General features: G+C 40.0%; 1 protein-coding gene across 5 annotated transcripts in view; it reads left to right on the forward strand.

Annotated features, from left to right (window-relative positions):
* LOC142385574 (plexin-B2-like) overlaps positions 1-14,376 on the forward strand; it is a 252,476-nt gene extending 238,100 nt beyond the window's left edge. For all 5 annotated transcript variants that reach the window (XM_075472217.1, XM_075472220.1, XM_075472219.1 and 2 more), the window contains 9 exons: positions 1,633-1,733; positions 4,167-4,248; positions 5,196-5,347; positions 5,525-5,685; positions 7,299-7,446; positions 10,442-10,506; positions 10,764-10,839; positions 11,511-11,585; positions 12,604-14,376. In XM_075472217.1, the coding sequence (XP_075328332.1) occupies positions 1,633-1,733; positions 4,167-4,248; positions 5,196-5,347; positions 5,525-5,685; positions 7,299-7,446; positions 10,442-10,506; positions 10,764-10,839; positions 11,511-11,585; positions 12,604-12,708 (965 nt within the window). In that variant the 3' untranslated portion in view covers positions 12,709-14,376. The remainder of the gene's footprint in view (positions 1-1,632; positions 1,734-4,166; positions 4,249-5,195; positions 5,348-5,524; positions 5,686-7,298; positions 7,447-10,441; positions 10,507-10,763; positions 10,840-11,510; positions 11,586-12,603) is intronic.
* The last annotated feature ends 5,058 nt before the right edge of the window (positions 14,377-19,434 follow it).

The raw sequence follows: 19,434 nt of genomic DNA on the forward strand, positions 1-19,434 counted from the left end.
TCTCCTGTATTTGCTCTATGTATGTTACTCTTGTATAACATTAACGTGTATATACAGAGATTTAGTATCTATATTTAATGATTTATTGCTTATAAATTTAATAAGTATTTGTCCAGGTTATGCTTAGATTTTAATTTGTATAAATAATTGATCAAAAAAGATTTTCAGCTTCGTAGATATTCACATTTAAAGAAAATATACTCTTTAATGTCTTCTACCTGATTGATAATACACAGGTGAAGGTTCAAATCGGGTAAACTGCAGATGATAAATTGTGCAATATCAATATTTTGTTGGTAACATATTTATATTAATATTGTGATTTGATTCCTGCTGATAACATCTAAATATTAACTACAAATTGGGGGTTTTGTACTATTTTTTGAGGTTCCTTACCTTCTATTGAGATTAATTCTGTTACCAGAAGAAAAAGAGACAAAAAAAGATAAAATAGTTGATAAAAATGTTCCATTTTCATAGTGATTTTCTGATGAGACCTTAGAGGTGGGTCCAGATGTTTGCCTGATCACATTTCCCTCAGATGTCAGAGCTGTAAATGACACCCCTCTCGAGTTAACTGCGTTCCAATTAACAGTTAGCTTCTGTTATAACATGTGTTTAGGAACACCACAGAGATATGGTCACAGATACAGGCTGAAAGTGAGTCTGACCGATTATTTTTTCCCCTTATTCTCTGAAGGAGATGTCCAGATATTCTGCTACTTAAATTATCTTTGTTTTTAAGGCCTAACTGTGTTTAGCACACTCATGAGATCTTACAACACAAATGCATAGAATATTAAAGCAATATTTGAGAAGTTTGTGAACCTTAAAACTCGTTTTGAAGGACCAACCGACCTTTTTATGCACATTCGGCTCTGAAACTGCCTCGGAGCCCCCGCCATTTGGTTTTATGGCAGCTTGAAATTTTTGTGGACTTTTTAAGGTCTTTTTTTTTTGCCTCTTCAACCTGACAACAAGTTCATCTGCACGTCCGTATATGTGCAGGGCTCACATGGAGTATTGTTTTTCTAACGGTGGTGTTACACCCCACAACTGTAGAGGGAGGTGAAAACCCCCAAAAAAAGGTACTGTAGGTCATACCTCGATGGCAAAACTCCTCAAGAAGCTCCGAACGAATGTCATGGACATTTGCATTTCCACACGCAGCCCCTTGCGTAATATTTTTCAAAAATGCAATGCTTGAGTCTAAAAGCAGATCTATTTGTTCTACTTAAATGTTTAATCGGAGCAAACACAACATCTTTGCAGGGTTGTCACATCTAAGTTGTTGTTCCCATTTGTACGCTCACTCCTCTGAACGGAAAGTTAAAGTATCCACAGAAAGAGAAAAACTGCTCTAATTGGTCCCAAAGAGAAATTTGGCTGTTGCAGCAGCCACATCACACATAACCCCTGTCTGTGTGCAGTTTAATGTCTCTTATTTGTATAATTACTGTGCAGTGACAGGAAAGGACATTTGGGGATTTGATTAGAAAGGAAAGCAGCTAGACCAGTTTATTAACCTCAAAAGGTTAATAATAATCTGTAAGACGTGTTTGTTTCCGTCATCACTCCCTTGTTCTTTATTTCTTATAAAGAATTAACGTTTATTTCCTTGATCATCTACAGAGTGGCGCCCTGGCTCCACGGGTCAGATCCTGTCCGACCTCGACCTCACATCCCAGAAAGAGGGACGCTGGAAGAGACTCAACACTTTGGCTCATTACAATGTGAGTTCAGTCTGTGTCTCTGTGGAGTCCAAAAAAAAAAAGCGCCAAATGCTCCCCACTTATATCTCCTGCTGAGCGACCACGTCTGTCATGAATCACTTCCTGGAATTCCCTCACGGTGGCCAGAAAAATGAGAGGAATTACAGCGGAGCAACTCCTGCGGTTAGGCTGATCCCGTTCAAATGAGGTTTAATCTAGCTTTATTCACTAAATACAGAGTGCAGTTTCTAAACCACAGTGGAGGGTTTGTAACCGTCCAACAGAACAAAAAGGAAATTAGTCTCAAAGGGATTTACAGTCTGCAGAGCGGGAGATACCCTCAATTCTTAAAACCATAGTTCAGATAAGAAGAAAATCCTGTGATGAGGAAAATGTGGGAGAAATATCAAGAGGAAAAGCAGAGCTGGGATCAAATTTCCAGTTAAAAAAATATTTGCTCTTTGTGACAAAATTCAAAGAAAATTCTTGGAAATTGAAGCATCTTCTATTACAGTTAAGACTGAATCTGGCAAAGACAGAAGCAATTAAACTTCTGTCTATTTCAAATATTGGTATATTCTCATTTATAAAGCGAGTCTTGGTCTCCTCCCAACGGTTAGGTCTGCAGTAACTGTGATCAATAAATATTCTGAGGTTTCTCAAACTTTTGATGCTTTCGATTCTGATGCTTTGCAGTTGATTTGTATGATATCTACATGTGTGTATTGTTCTGTGTTCAGTGTGTGTCCTTTCATTTGTTATTTCTGTGCAATACTGACCTGCTGCCTGTGCTGGTCAGGACACTCTTGGAAAAGAGATTATAAAATCTCAAAATTTTGTTTTTCCTCCATCAGTCCATCTATCCCTTTTCTTCCACTCATCTGGGTCTGGGTTGCGGAGCATCATTCTGAGCAGAGATCCCCAGAACCCTCTCTCCCCTGCCACCTCCTCCAGGTCTGGCGGGGGGGGCAATGAGTCATCCCAAAGCCAAACGAGAGATGCAGTCTCTCTCTTGTGGATCTTGGGTCTGCCTCGAGGCAACCTTTTATATTACATATATTAAATTCAATTGTCGAGTGAAATGAGCTGTTTGTAAATGATGAATTTCACACCGCAGTGATGTGCTGCTCAAATTCAGAATTAAGAATCAAATACAAATTTAGGACACTAAAATCTAGTCGTGACAAATTTTTGGAAAATCTACATTTTGTGCAATAAAAGGAAACTTTGGGGTTGAAGCCCCTATCCCAGATATCCCATGCATGTGAGCAGGTAGACATTTTGGAGGTCAAACAATTTTTCAAGCGATTTCAAAGCTGTATAGTTTTCCAATGTCAGAATGAAATTGGGAAGAAGCTCACCAGAGTTGGGGTGCACTCCCATGATGTCACTTGTTCGGTGTAAGCTGGTCATAAAACTTGATCCAGGCTGTTTGAAACGCAGTCTTTCTCACATCTTTTGTGTTTATGACAAAATCCAACCTGATTAAGTGACCCATTCTGCATTTTCTACCAATGTGTACGCTGTTCCGAACAGGAAGCTGTGGCTGAGAGTCACCATGGCGACGAGGAGAAGAAAAAAAAAAGCGTACAGTTCAATTGGACTGTAGAACAGTGGCTGCTTTTTCTTAATTGCTGATTTTTCAGCACAAAACGCTGCAGGGAAATATCCAGCTGTGGCTAAAAAGCTGCCTATCGGTCGACTTCATTGTTGTTAAGAATTTCCTTAAATTGAAATAATCTCAGAAAAGTGTAGTTGTGTCAAATAGTGACCCTGCAAGATCTGGAGTCTTTGCAAAATCTTTAGTCTGCGACTTAAAACGAAAAATCGTTGTCTAGTGTATGGGAGACATAAGTGTGTGTGGATCGGCTCGTTAGTGTGATCTGCACCCTTTAAACTGAGACTGAAGGTAAAACCAATAAAGAGTAAAATAATAATCAAAAAGGTTCCCTTCACTCAGGCTTCGTCCAGGATCATAGTCAGAATCTGAGTTTTCATCTTTTTTTCTGGGCTTTTTTAGCTCAAATGTAACTGCACATGAGCAGTCCAAGCTGTCCGTGTTTGTTTCCATGCTTGAACCTGCGTCTGCTCTCGCTGGCTTCGCTGCTCAGTGTGTCAGGTTTATCCAGCTGAAACGATCTTTGTGTGGCTTGTGAAGCCTTCAGCTTATCTTCAGGTTTACTGCAGCAGCTCGGGAGAGATTCGCGACCCTGCGGCTTTCTCTGAAGGATTTTAATATGTTTGTTTCTGTGAGGTGAGACCTTTTCGTCCGCACTGAAAAGAGTTGCGCCGCTGGAGAAAACTAGCAGAAAATAAATCACTCTTCTGGTCCAGACTCTCCAAGGAAAATCATACATTCAAGGCAGATTTTTTTCTTGAATAACTGTGTAATTTAATTACAAAAAAATCAGGATTTATTCAAACTTTTCTCACTGATTCTTTTTTTTCTTGTAGGTTCGAGATAACGCCACGCTGGTTCTGTCCAGAGTTTTGCACGCGCGGGCGTTCCATCAACACCAGGACAGCCACGATGAGAGTATGTATGCACACACACACTTGACAGAAAAACAAAACAGGGCAAAATGATCCATTCGTTTGTTGCCTATTCAGGTTTCAGCAGTAAAGTTTTGAGCCTTATAAGCAATAAGACTTATATTACTGTGGTAATATTTTTGTGTACAATAAATTTACCCAAATTTGAGGAGAATATGCAAAAGAAACTGTTTCCACTTTGTTAGATTGACCTCGTAATGACGCACAGACTTTAATGTAATACTGTATTTTACAAACACAGAAACAGGTAGGCAGAAACAGTCACTCTCACTCATAGATTCATACATATCGTATATATCACCTTGACAGCTACTGTTCAATGGAACAAAGCAGCCATATTGATCAAAGGGGAAGTGTATGAAAGCAGGTCCATCCTCAACCAAAACATCAGAATTAGAATTTTTGGCTTGGTACAAATGTTAGATATGCATTTATGACATGAAACAATGGCTCTAATTAAAGATAAGAATTATCATATAAAAATGCTTTACCTTTATCTACATTGTAAGTTAGATAACAATAATAGTTGTGTGTTAAAAATCAACTAATCTGTGTCTGATGTGATTTAAGGAAATAAATGCTTGTTTCCGTTTTACATTGTATTATGTAGAAAAATCTCTTGTATACCTGCAGGATATTGCAGAGATGCAATGTAACAGGACTTACTGTGTATTGTGATAAACAAATGATACTTTTGTACAAGAAAGAAAGCGGCTGCGCCACATGTTTACGTAAAAGAGGGGAAGAACCAGAATGTCTTGACAGTTTCTCACGCGGTCCACAGCGTCTCAACATACTTCAGTCAATGACTCAGTGGTGCTGCTTAGCTTTAACAGTTGGTTAGAAGGTGTAACCGTAGCTGTCCACATAACCGTGCATCCCGCATTCTGAAAAGGTGCTCCTCTCTGTCCATCTGTTTGTCGCATGCAGAAAACGCGCTGCTGGAGGACGACAACACTTACCATCTGGTGAGGCCTGCTGATGAGCTGGATGAGGGGAAGTCAAAGAGGGGCAGCATGAAGGACAAGGCAATGACCAAAGCCATCACAGAGATCTACCTGACCCGGCTGCTCTCTGTCAAGGTACAGCTGCACCATTTTGATCGAGTTTCAGCGAAAGGAAAGGAACTGTCTTCCCTGACTTGGAATCGATTTGATGCTGTGTTTTCTGCATGATTAAATGTCAGCTGTAGCGTGTGTATGTAGTATTTATATATTCTTCCAGAGCCTCTGACTTCAGTGTTTGTCTGTGTGTTACAGGGTACTTTGCAGCAGTTTGTGGATGATTTCTTCCGCAGCGTGCTGTGCTCAAACTCCATCGTCCCTCCTGCCGTGAAATACTTCTTTGACTTCTTGGACGAACAGGCGCATCGACACGAAAATGTAGACGAGGAGACGCTGCACATCTGGAAGACCAACAGGTACAAAAAATGTGAAGGGGGAATGATGAGTGATGCAAGTCCAGTTTATGCACCTCAAATTAAATCATATCTAAAGTCAAACAATATTCTTTTTGGAAGGATTAAAGGCAGATTCAGTTGTCTGCTTTCAAGATCATGTTTAAAGTGTTGGCTTTAAAAAGGACTCAAATAATCCCTTTTTTTGTCATTTTTAAGTCTGTAAATTGGCTGTAGGGTTCATTGAAGTGAGAATGCAGACAGAACATATCTAACTGGGACTTGGCATCATTCAAACAGCCCTACATAGATCATTCTGTCATTAAATACCTGACTTTTGACTCTTTGGCTGATTCCCCGTCTGCCAGCTTCTCCTTAAAGATCCTCTGGACCTCAGCTGGAGATTCAACCTACTAAAAGAAATAATTATCCTACTTCACAAGCTCCGTGTGTGTTTTATGTCTCATCAGCTGAGCTGAGCTGAGTAATTATGTCCTCATCACTGCTAAACCGGGCACTGGACCACATGAAAGCCTGGTTTAATTGGGAGGCTGTTATCAGGTCCGATAAATGATGACAGAGCAGAGACGAAGAAACTGGCGAGTCGCAAGATTTTTAACTTCTCTGCTTTTAAACTGGCCTTGAGCTGGACCTGTCAATCATCAGAGAGGCACACACTAACAAGTTGGACAATGAAATATTCATCGGTTGAGATGAATTATTGACGTGGGTTATGGTCTGTGGAGGAAGCTGAGGGGAAGAGATGAAAGGTTAGAGGAAGGTTGGAAGGAAATGGTGCATCAGCAGGTCCTGGAAGCCTGAAGTTGAACGTCCACATTATTATTGTGGTTAATTCAAATTTTATGATCTTGCAGTGTTCACATTTAGCTTAGATTAAAAACATCATCAAAACCACCTGAAAGAATGGAGTCGGTTTTTAAAGAATGAAAATACAAGTTTAGTTTTTATCCAGTAACCTTTTTCCTTACTGCTGACTGAGATTCTTCATTTTGAGCTATATTATCTTTATACGTTGGCATGGGTTCTATGAATAAATAAATGCATATGAACTGAGATGGATTTGACTAAATGTTCCAGATAGATATCCATAGAGAGCCAGGGGCGGAGCCGAGGCCCCCCGTGGCCGCCCCACTTCAGGGGGCCACTCCTGTTACTAGAGTTGCATCTAGAAACCCTTGTTTTTTTTTCTTAAATCAAAAATAATTGATAATTGAATCATTGTGTTCTGTGTTTATTTATAATTACACCACATCCTAACTTTAAAAAGAATTTGGTTTGTGAAATAAGGTTTAATTCAGTTTCTTTATGAAGTGTCAAATCACAGCAAATGTTACCTCAAGGCACTTCAGTGATACAGTCCGATTCGTTGTTAATTCAATAGAAAATTAGTCAAATTCAAACCCAAGATCCAAAATGACTAAAATGAAACCTGAGACGGAACATGACCAAAAGCAACAATGCAGAACAGACTGAGGCCAAAATGGAAAGTAGTCAGAAGTCAGGCACACCTGCAGGACGGCCGCTCCATGTTGGGGAAATGTGACGTGAATCGTGACTGCATTTAATGTCACATCCAGTCTGACGCATTGTTAACAGAGTTCTTCGTGTGTCCGCAGCTTGCCTATGCGGTTTTGGGTGAACATCCTGAGAAACCCGCACTTCATCTTCGACGTCCACGTGACGGAGGTGGTGGACGCTTCGCTGCACGTTATCTCTCAGACCTTCATGGACGCCTGCACCAAGACGGAGCACAAACTCAGCAGAGTCAGTCCATTTCTGTTATGATGTAATTATGATCAAAGGAGTCTGGTAGCTTTATGCTCCGAGTCTGTAGCTCCCTTCAGGTTGGACGGATGCCTCTCAGGCAGGTGGGAGAGTTTCAGCGCTGGGTGCGGTGCTTGGCGGTGCCTCGTGGTTACCTTCTGCTTTTCCTTAAACTGACTCCTCTTCCTGGAGACAGTCTTCTACTGTGTTTATACTGTTGAAGGAGCAGCTTAACATACTTTATCTGTCTGCTCGGTGAATTTTCTCAAAAAATGTGAGGAAGATAAACACTAATTGTTGTTAAAACACTTCAGATTGGCTGGAAGCAGCTGTGGCTACCATTATAAGAATCACATATTTTTCTTGTTACTGAGAGAAACTTAGAGAATTGGCGAATGTCGTTCAGATTCCATCTGATGCTGATGATAAGTTCTCTGCCATTTACTCCATGTCCAACTCTCTGGCGCCCCCCTGTGGTTAAAATACCTTCCCGACACAGTGAGTTAGAGCAGTGTAGTGGAGCTCAGTGAACATTTCAGTCACCATCTCCCTTCTCTAATGCCAGCTTCAATCCCTTAGTTACAGCCATGTTGAACAACTTGGCCGCACCTTCTGCACATAACATTGACTGATGTGTCAAAACAAAAAGAAAGAGAAGGAATAAATCCAGCCGAGGCAGATGAAATGATAAGATATGATTGTTTTTTTTCTTTTATTCATTTGGAAATATTGACAGATGCTGAAATAGACACGGTACACTTTACATTCATCTTTACATTTTCTCTAAACAAACTACCCTCCCTTCCCTTAACAAGGACAGCTCTCTCCCCAGAAGAGCACTCACAAAATAAAATCAATAATACTAATTACATATATCCACATATACCTACATATGTGGACGCACATACACAGCCAAATGTATAGATTGTGTGTCCCCGTACATATCGATGTGCCTCTACGTGCACAAATGAGGTACAATTCAGCCAAGCTTAAATTCACAAGCATACACACATGGATCAGTGTTCATCTGCGTACCCTCACCAAATCAAGCAGACAAAAATGTGTTGGGTTCATCCATCCAGCACGCTCTAATCTTTATATGGATTGTGCTTTTTTTAACCTCTGATTAATCTTTTTCAGTCCAACGGTAACTCCATGATATTATCTAACGCAGATATTGAAAGCAAGTTTGGGAAGTCGGGGTCATATTCCGGAAGAAAGTGGTGAACTTGAGGGTATCGAAATCAGCTAGAGATGTATAGACATATAAGGACTAGTGGCACCAGTCAGTATCTGGGGACTGAGCTTTGGCACAAGTGTGGAAGGTGTTGGTCCACCCTGGTGCTTCGGTGTCGGAGTTCTAAACGCACTCTCAGACTTCTGCCATTCCATTTAAATGAAGAAAAGACTTTTAAAAAGATAAAGAGGGACACGCTGGGGCGGTCGGTGGCGTAGTGGGTTAAGGCAAGGCAAGGCAATTTTATTTATAGAGCACAATTCGTACACAAGGTAATTCAAAGTGCTTTACAGCTACATAAAATCACAAGAAGGCAATAAGCAGCCACCCCATGTACAGAGGCTACAGTCCTCGCCGCAGCTGGCCCCGGTTCGAGTCCCGCACCGGATGGCCCTTTGCTGCATGTCTTCCCCATCTCTCTGCCCCCTGCTTCCTGTCTCTCTCCAACTGTCTATCCATTAATGGCATAAAAAGCCCCCCCCCCCCCAAAAAAAAAAAAGAGGGACACGCTGAAACAAATGGAGGAATTTTAGGAACGCATTCAGTATAATCCAAATTAAATTCTCTGCGAGGGATAAATGAAGGATTTTTCAATTATTTTACTTTTTCTTTTTACTCAAATAGTGGAAGGAAGTTTGCATGTCTCTTGTAATATGATCTGAATGACTCAGTATTTGAAGCCATCTCTAGATATCTGGAATGTTATGGCAATTTCTTGTAGTTGGAGCACCAATTCATTGATAGGCTAGCATACATTAATAAAATTCAGTTTATAACCTGAGAACGTGCCAAACTCTTTAGGTCGTAAGTAATATGGGGTGTACTTATAACAGGGTCAGATACGTATAGTAACAAGTCATCTGCATACATTGATCATCTATACTCTGCCCCTCTGTGAATACAGATTGTTGTTGGCAATCATTTTAGGGTACATATAGCGGTTCTTTGGCTAAGGCAAATAACAGTGGGCTAATTGGACAGCCTTGACTCGTCCCTAAAAGTACTGTTGGGGGTATCACTGCGGGCATGGGGCAGGTGTTACACAGTTTGATCCATGAGATGACATCAAAGCAGAGACTTTACAGCGCTGCGGTTCACAACACGTATTCAGTTTCTGATCTGATCTCATTTAGCATCCATTTACACTGATAAACACTGATCCCATTTTAAAACTCAGCCTGGTGTTATCTCAGCTTCCACTTTCTGGATTTTTGTAAAACTTTCTGCTAGTTTTTCCTCTTTGAACTAAACCTTTTTTGGTTTAGCTAATTCATTTATGTGATATTAACATGAAACATGAAAACAGTGAGTTCCAGATTACGGTGTCAGCTTTTCATTCTGAGCATTGATGTTAACTTTGAGCCGACACAATAGCACAGTCTCCCTTTTGAAGTATTTCATGTGTTAATTAAAAAATAATCAGGAGGCAGCTGGCAAACGATGGCTTGTGAATGTCATTAAACGGAGGTATCTAGGTTTAAATGAGGTACCGTGCATCTTTCAGCGCCGTCACCATCTGTCTGATCTGCTGAGACATTGAGGTGTTTCACTCACGCTGGAAGTCACTGCAGCAGGCGAAAAGGCAGTTTTAATTAAACACTGGATTGTTTGAACATCACAGACCAATGATAATTTACAAAGCACGGACATCCAAGAGAGGATTTTCTCTCTGCTCTTTGGAAGTTAAAAGGATTCTGAAAAGCCTTGAAAATTCAATGATTATTTCATCTGTTTGTTTTCTTTTCTCTCTGACTACAGGAGTCTCCCAGCAACAAGCTTCTCTATGCAAAAGAGATTTCCTCGTACAAGAAGATGGTGGACGAGTGAGTTTACAGCCCTGCATGCACAGACAGCGAACAGATGCGTGTTGAACTTCTTTGGCTGAACGGCTGGAGCCACATAATTAGCTGCAAAAAGATTTGTTTTCAAGCTGAATGTTAAAGTCTGTCGTTTGTCAAACACCAGGGTTACAACTGGTTGCTGTGCTTAAAGTCTTGAAAAGGATTTGCTGTGACACAACCTACAGACAGACCTGTGATCAGTGGATGAATAACAGAACAGTTTGTTTCATTTCCCACAGTTACTACAAGGGCATCAGACAAATGGTTCCAGTCAGTGACCAGGACATGAACACTCACCTCGCAGAGGTGTCCAGGGTATGAACCCCTCTGTGTTTATCTGTGTGTGTTTTAAGCTATCACATGATGCGCTGCAGCACCCACCTGACCATACAGATGGTCAGCTGTGGTGACTTTAGCCTCGACTTTGCTTTTGTAGTTGTCCATTTTTTTTATCATATTGTGTCTTAAAAGCAGCAGAACAAGCTAAATAATTGGCAGGCTACTATATACCAGATATTTATACACACTCACATAGATATAGATATCTATATATATATATATATATATATATATATATAGATATCTATATATATATAGAGATATCTATATATATCTATATATAGACATTAAACATAATAGTTTCGATGTGGGCCACCCGGCATTCTAACATGTCTCGATTCGTTATTTAAAAAACTCAAAGGTTTTAAAAGGTTCAAGGAAAAATGAAGAAAAATCATTGTGCTTTTTTAATGTGCAGAAGATGAAAACACACTTAATTTCTCATTTCCAGTTTTGATTGAGTGGGAGTGAAAAAGTTTTAAATGTAAGCTGAGCTGAAACTAAGAATTACGATGCTGACTGTGTTTCCTATCCAAACAGCTCAGGATGTGCGATTGTTGCCGAGTTTGATTTTGAGTCGAGACCTCAGTGGAAATGTAGTCTGGCTTGTGCTCATAGTTAACCTGTTGCGTTTTCATCCTCTGCAGCAACACACAGACAAGCTGAACACCCAGGTGGCCTTACATCAGCTCTACCAGTTTGCCAGCAAGTACTACGATGTGGTGAGAAACGCCTTTTCTGTTTCATGCTCAAAATAAGCGGAGGATCGGTGATGTCACAGCTATCGGTCTTTCCAACGCAGTCATACAGGGTGTTTTTGAATGGTAAAAATCTGACAGCGTTTTTTCAGAGAGGAGAATTCAGGTTTATTAAGGTGGGGTCTTATTTTTATAGCTTCCTCTAAAAATCAATAAACGTTTTTCACGGCAAGAAAAAGTCGATTTTCATCACGTTTTTAATGAAGAAAACATTGTACAGATCAGGTTCAGAAAGAGATACAAACAAAGCCTCAAAAATCAAATGTAATTAAAAAAGCTTATTTTGACTCGGTGGCCTTTAAATGGAAGAATTCTAAAAAAAAAACATTTTTGTGAAATTGTCTCATCATGTCTGTATAATTGTCCCAATCATCTTCCATCCCCAGTACAGAACAGCTGGGTGGAAGTATCAGATGTGTCATATTTTGACAATGTTTTTCCTTAGATTAAAAACATCATTCCATTTGATAGACTTCCTGTTGCTGTCTTATCCACCTTATGCAATTCTTACTTCAAAAAGCCAAGCAAACACATTTTTATGAACTTTTATTTTCCATAAAATGATTGTTATTCTCTTTGTGTAAAATATTCCATTTGTAGTGGGGTTATGTAATGATTACAGCAGCAAAAGAGATAGTTAACAGTTCTCTTTCATGACAATCACCTGAAAATATCTCACTTCTTAGTCTCACAATTAGTTTCACTAAAAACTTTTAATTTTTTTCTCTAAATATTCAAATGAGATCCAATCTTATTAAGTATACCCCAACAAATAAAAATCTTAAATTATAAGAGAATATATTTTCTGGACATTTCTTTTCATCTGATCTGACTGAAAAATCTGAAATTTGACTGTCGCATCTCATCCTTCATCTTTACGGGGACGCTACGAACACCTTTAAATTTGGGAGCATCAGTAGTTTGAGTTTGAAGCTATGATCAGATTGATGAGATGATGTCTGCATTTTCTCACGCTCCTCAGATCATCCAGTCGTTGGACGACGACCCCGCTGCCCAGAACAAACAGCTCACCCTTCGCCTCCAACAGGTCGCCGCCGCCCTGGAGAACAAAGTCACCGACCTCTGACCTCATGTGGGGGGGAGGGGCTTATAAATGTCGTTGATATGAGGACTCAAAGGAAGACGAACTTGCGGATTCTGCCGAACATTTAATTAAGTAAGGACTAAAGCGAGAGCGGCTGTGGAGCCACAGGACAGACTGAACAGGAATGGAAACTAAAGCGCCGGTTTCGTCTTCACATGAGAGGCGTACATCCATTTGGTGTCCCAAAAACAAACAGAGGATGGATGCAAAATGGCTGCAGATGGAGCTCTGTGAAATCAAAGTTATTTTTGTAAGGGTAGCTAGGATGGTCGGTATGTGTACTCCTTGGACCTTGCTTTGACTCTGTTCGGCTTCTCTGGACTGCAGATTTTGATTTGAAACAAGAAGAACCGAAGCAAAAAGTGCCACAGATGAAGACGTTGGGAAATTTCAACAATTTAAGTGAAGTAAATCGGACTTTGAGAAGTATTTTCTTTTAGGTACTCCACCTTTTTTTGGAAGTTGCTATTGGAAGTACGGCTGCTCCAGGACCCCTTTGTGACCACTTTTAAGTCAACGAACTGTGGATTCAAAGCGAATTTGCCTCCAATTCCTGGCTTGAGGTCAGGTTTTCTAGTAATAGTAGTCAGGAAATCTGCTCTTTTCTCAGCAGCAGGAGACAATGAAGCTCATATGAGGCTTTATTTGAAGTAGTCAATTCACTACGGTACACACCACTGGCCAGTTAGAGATCTCATTGGCTGAACCGAGAACGGCACGTTCGTGGTACGATGATTTTGGATAAAAAAGTAATTAGGATTCTTCTTGTATCATGGCCAAATGTTGCTTTTCGTGCCAGACGAGCTGCACTATGTTTAGTGTTATTTCTTTGTATGCAGGCTTTAAGCACAGGCTTCACATTCCTTCATGCAACGTGAAACTTATCGTAGTTTTTTTTTTGTCTTTTGTGACGTCTTCATGGCGACAGCGCTGCGCTGACCTGTGTGTGTGTGTGTGTGTGTGTGAGAGAGAGAGAATGTGTAGCCTGCTTTAAAAATCACCACTGCCTAATCATGTGATCTAAACAGCCAACCACTTTTGGGTTTTGATTTTTGTAATTTGCGTCACGATACTGCTTTTTCACGTATACATATAGGCTACTGCTGCATCTCTTTCTTTTTTTTTAATCGTCCTGTTTAGCAGCACGCAGTAGAGACTGAGATGTCCTCTGAAGGCAGGCTTTCTGTGCTTCCTTCAAAATAACCAAGCTGGTAAAGATGCATTAAATCCACCTAAAATCAGCTCAGTCTGTATCATGCCAGAGCTACAGGATGAAAAATATGCATCCAATCAGTTTTCCTCTGCTCACGTTAAAACAAATTCAAACACATTCAACCCACGAAGCTAACAATCAAGTATCCTCCTCTGAATTCAACCGTATCGAAGACTTAGATTGCCTAAAAGACACAAAGTGAAAATACAAAGCATGTGCGTGCTGTGAGTTTATCATGATCTGTGATTAAATTTAAATACACGTTTCCGTTTTAAATGCGGTTTGGACACCTCCTGCCAGGGTGAAAATAGTTAAAGCTTCGATGGTGTATAAAGAAAAGTCCGACTTTCTTACATTTAATTGTTCATTTAAAAAAAAAAAAAAACTCTGTTCTCTGATTTTATATGGTCAAACAATTATTTAGAAAAAGATTGGATTTTCCCGGTTATGCCACCTGTTTACCCCCTGCCTGAGGCCAATCTCTTGAACCCATTGCTTTCTCATCTCTTCTCTGCAGCAGTTGAACAGACGCAAGATTTGCCCAAATTTCCAGAATGCCCTCCTCATGCCCAATGTTTTTATCCTTTTCTTCCCCCTCCCTCAGCTGAACAAAGTACCACTCTAGTGCCCAAAGTACAAGTGGAAGAAATAGAAATTTGGATTAAATTTTTAAGTACAAATATAAAAATGCTTGCCCTATTTTACATGTATTGTATTTGACTTTGTGTTTTTGTTTTTAATGAAGCATTTAAAATCTTACAGATCATTCTAATTAAGCAAATGAGTATTCTTTGTTTCCAGGCGGTTAGGACTTATTTTGTGTGCACGTACCACCCAACAGTTGCCTCCAAATAACTGTTGCTGTTAGAGGCTTCAAAGAATTGATAGATTCTAACATGCTTTCGGCAGATTTGTTTGTCTCTTTAGCAGAGAGTCTCCTTATTTTAAAATAATGACAATGTAAATGTATCGCAGAGGGATTAAAAGTTTGTGTGTTGGCTTTAAGTTTCCACGAAACGGCTCACAAAGTGCGTCTTTGTATTCACCCGCTGACCCCCTCCCCAAAAAAGCCCAGTCTGTTCTCATTGGTCAGCTCCAGTGGCCTGATCAAGCACCGCCCACCCATTAGAGCACCTAAAAAAAAAAAAAGTTTATTCCCTATTTTATGAAATACGGGACAAAAAAGAACACTTCATAAATATTTCCACACACTATTAATGGATGACTTTTGGACCAAGAAGTTTGTATGTTTGGTTACACCGCTTAATTATGTTTTTTTTTTTTTTGTTTTTTTTTAAAGGGCTTCGCCACAAAATCATGATATATGTACATTATTATTTGCCTCTTGAGCCCACAAAGCGTGCTTTATGCTGCGTTTGCAGCTTCAGTTGATATCAATGACTTCCTTTGGTCCTTACGCCCCGTTTTGAAGAGGTCAGGCGTCCCTTTTCTCGTAGGTATCAAAGAAGAGTGGCTCCAACCTTTCGTCTGGATGTTGATAAGCCGTTCGGATGGCTTGATGACCACAACTCCTTGATTCCACAAAGAAAAGGGACACCTCCTCTTCCAGCATTAAATGAAAAACAGTGGGGAAAGGAACTGGGACTGAGGCTTAGTGTCAGGATTGTGAGTTGTTTGATAGACCTCTTGCCTTCTGGGAAAGCAGAATGTTTGTTTTTTTTAAGCTACAAACTGCATCTTTAAATTGCGGAGCAATAATTCTTTCAGGCGGTTTGAGTGGAAACGAGCATTCTGACAAGAAATTAGCGCTATTTCGGCAAATGCATTTCAGCCGTTTACGTTTTCCTTTCACGAAAGCCACTTTGGTGCCAAATAACTTTGAGAAACTATTGTTTGTAATGTGCTTAAAGTTGTATTGTATAGCCAGACGTAAGTGGAACTAACAATCGCGTGTTTCATAAAAACTGTTCAAATGTGAAGCTTTTGCAGTCATGATGTTCAGATCTCAGCTGATCTTTCACAGAATTAACTACTGCGTTTGTCTATAAAAGATGTTTGGGCCACATTGTGTCGCTGACGCCAGAGCGCAATCTGAACTCGCAGTTCAGATTTAAAATACGAGCTACTTAATAACGTTAAGAACAATATTTTACTCTCTGCCGATGCTTGCTTCTGTCTGCCTTCTCTTTGCCACCAGCGAGTGCCTTAAAGAATTCCCGTGTAAGCAAATTTGGAAGGAAAAGCCAAACGAGGCTTCCAGAAGCACAAATCTTCATTTCCAGGCGGTTTTACTGCAGGTTTGGCTGTCAGTCAGAGTATCGCAGGGAAAGTGGGAGCTGTTGTTAGACGTCTAAACCCAATCAACCGGTCCACTACAGAAGAACGTGTCAGCAGCCATTAAACAAACACAGCCAGTGGCTTTTGCCATATTTGAGAGAAAACTTGAGTGGAATTCTGAGTCTCTTGTTTTTTTATGTCATCAAGTACTTCAAGTTTATTCTCTAGAATCAGAAACAGCTGATTTATATGATCAGGCATGTGAGTAAAGGGTTCTCTAAATCAGAACTGATTCATAAAAACCATTTCCACTCCCCCATCAGCTCTGTTGGAAGAGTAAAAACCACCTTTGAATGTGTCGTTTCCTTCAAACTTTTCGAATCTGCCTTATTAAAAAAGCAGATTGGTCTTCACACATTTTTAACACTTACCTTCTATTTTCAACCACTGAAGAAGGAGACAAAAAGCTTAAATGCTTTTCAATGAGACTTTTGAAGTTGTGCATTTGAAATGGCTCATTGAAAAGGCTGGTTAATAATATTGCAAAAAATATATATAAAAAAAACTTGCCAAAGGGAGTTTTTTGTCTTTTATCAAACTAATGCATTATAGTAGGAATCAAAACAGTTTTTGTCAATCAGTTTCAGACAAAACAAACATGAATCACAAGACAAGAACAATCAGTTGTTTCTGCCTTTGAAGAATAAAACTGACCATTTATGGGAAAAGTGCCTGCCGCTCGTTTTCTGTTTGTCTGAAAACTGGGTAAAAACACACAACTGTTGTTGTTTATCTGGTGAGACCGAGCCTGTCCGGTGACATTAGCAAAAAATAATTAAAAAATAACTCACAATTGTTAAGAAAGGTTTATACACTCACTTGAGGTGGTTTTTGCCTGTTTCTTTAAGACTAGATGTACATTAGGGAGAATGGACTAAACGGTAAACTCATGAGACTGACTGGCGACTTTCCTTATATTTTATCCCAGAAATACAAGTCATTCCTGAAAAGAGTTCCCTCTGTTGACCCTGTGTAGATGCCCACCACAGTTGTTGCTTTTTTTCTCCTTGAGGTTTGTTTCCGGTTTGGACAACTACTACCTACTACCATCCTCTGGTGACACGGTGCCGTCTACTTTGTTCACTTTAGACCATCTGATTACTTTTAAACTGGGTGAGCCTCTAGGTTCTCAACATTGAGATTTAGCCGATAAATAAATTGGTCAACCTCGTGTGTCTTTGTGAATTCCGAATATGTTCGACAAGAACCTGGTGAAATCACACGGCCGTGACTGCAGACCAGTGAATATTAGAAGGACACTCTCTCTTTTATTAGGTGGTTTTTCAGGTAAAGGTACAGAGAGGTTCAGCACGGGGAAGTTAATTGTTGTTTGAAGATCTGTGTGTTTTTATGATGTGAAACTAAAGTGTTAACTGAAAAATATTGTTTAAAGCACACGCAAACATTTTTTTTCAATGTTATATAAAAATTCTCTTCTGGTTCTGAAGCTCCTAGCAACATCACAAAGGTTAGAGAGTATGTGTTTATTCCATTGTAAAGGAGTTTGTATCTCAAATCCAACATTGGCGTTGTTTATTCTTGTAACTGACTGTAGGAGACAAATGGTTTCGGTGGACCAAGTTTAGACTTTGAAATGGACTGAAACGGCACTACCAGTAACCAGAACTGGACTGAAGCCCAGGTCAGTGACTCTTCTGAGGAAGTGGAGAAGTGGGCAGAAAATCCAGATCTAAGAAGTCCAAATATCCAATAAAAGATGTTTATACAAAGGGAATGTCTTCTGGTGAGTTTAATTTTGCCTCCATGTGACCGCGTTGCAAATTGTTGTAAGACAGACAAATTTCACTGTTGGTTATTTTAAACCTGGACCTTATTTCTGACTTAAAATATGTTCATCTACTCACCGATAACAGTTTGGTTAAAGTTGGCGTCCTTCGGAAGATATTTAGATGACTCGAGATCCGCGTATATCCATATAACAGGACTGAACAGACAATACAGCCTCTAAATAAGGCATTATCTCTCTTTATTTCACCAATACTTTAAGACAAATGAATGAATGAACACGTACTATCGCACTGTTGGCTCAGAGCTGCCGTGTTGTTGTTATCCGGGGCTATCGGGGGCTTATGGGGGCTTTCTACACACGCGTCTACTGGGATGACGTCATCGACGTGCAGCACAGCTCATTCACTCTGTGCTCTGTGACAGTCGGCTAACTTCACACGAAGCTTGCTTCTGCTAGTTTTGTGCAACATGGCAGGATATTTATCAGATTTTGAGCTGTGCTGCCGTGGCGCGTGTCGACGACGTCATCCCACTAGCCGCACCCCATCAGCCTCCCTACCAGTGGCGGCTGGTGTTATGCCGAGAAGTGCATCCAAATTCATCTACATGAAGAAATGAGAAAAAAGATAAACAAATGAAACATCATTGTGAGCTAAATATTATCACTGTAACTTTATTGGATATATGTAATAATCAACAATAAACCTGAACCTGTTTTACGCGCAGGACTGAAACTAAACTTCACATTTGATGCAGATCAGTTTGGAAATTTACTGAAAGTTCTTTAATGATGCTGAGAGCTTCTTCCTCTCATCCTGTTCTCAGCTGTTCCTGCTGATCTGCAACAACTCACATCTGACTGAATATTTCTTGGATGTGGCTGCTCACTCTGACCACACTCCACATTACAATCAAACATGGAAACGTTGGGATGTGGACATAGACGTGCAGCCGCACCCCCTCCCATCCGCACCCCATCAGCCTCCTTACCAATTACGGCCGGCCCATTGGGGGCGCTGGGGCACCGCCCTCCCTGATAAGAGGAGGGGAAATGTAAAAAATATTTCTTACAAATTCAGTTAAAAATATCAGTTTACACGTTAGTGTGTGTCTACATGCAATATGAATTATATACACTACATTTCCCACCAACTGAGATTCATTCACCAGTGAATTTCCACAGAAATTCAGTGCGCCCCATGACAGAAACTCGTAGTAATGCATGTGTACCATTAATTACTGCTTTTAAACATTTTTTGTAAATCAACATCATTAAATAATTGTACTTGGAGACCTACAACGCTTCAATTAGCAAAGTAATTGAAGCGTAACAATAATGTTCATCATTCAAAAAGTAATAGTATCTCCTTAGAAGTTGAAGTTGATATCTCCACCACTTAGCAGAGGTGGAGATAACTTGGGAGTGACGTACTTAAATTAATTAACTT

The sequence above is a fragment of the Odontesthes bonariensis genome, chromosome 8, assembly GCF_027942865.1.
Source record: "Odontesthes bonariensis isolate fOdoBon6 chromosome 8, fOdoBon6.hap1, whole genome shotgun sequence".
In the NCBI taxonomy this organism is placed as follows: domain Eukaryota; kingdom Metazoa; phylum Chordata; class Actinopteri; order Atheriniformes; family Atherinopsidae; genus Odontesthes; species Odontesthes bonariensis.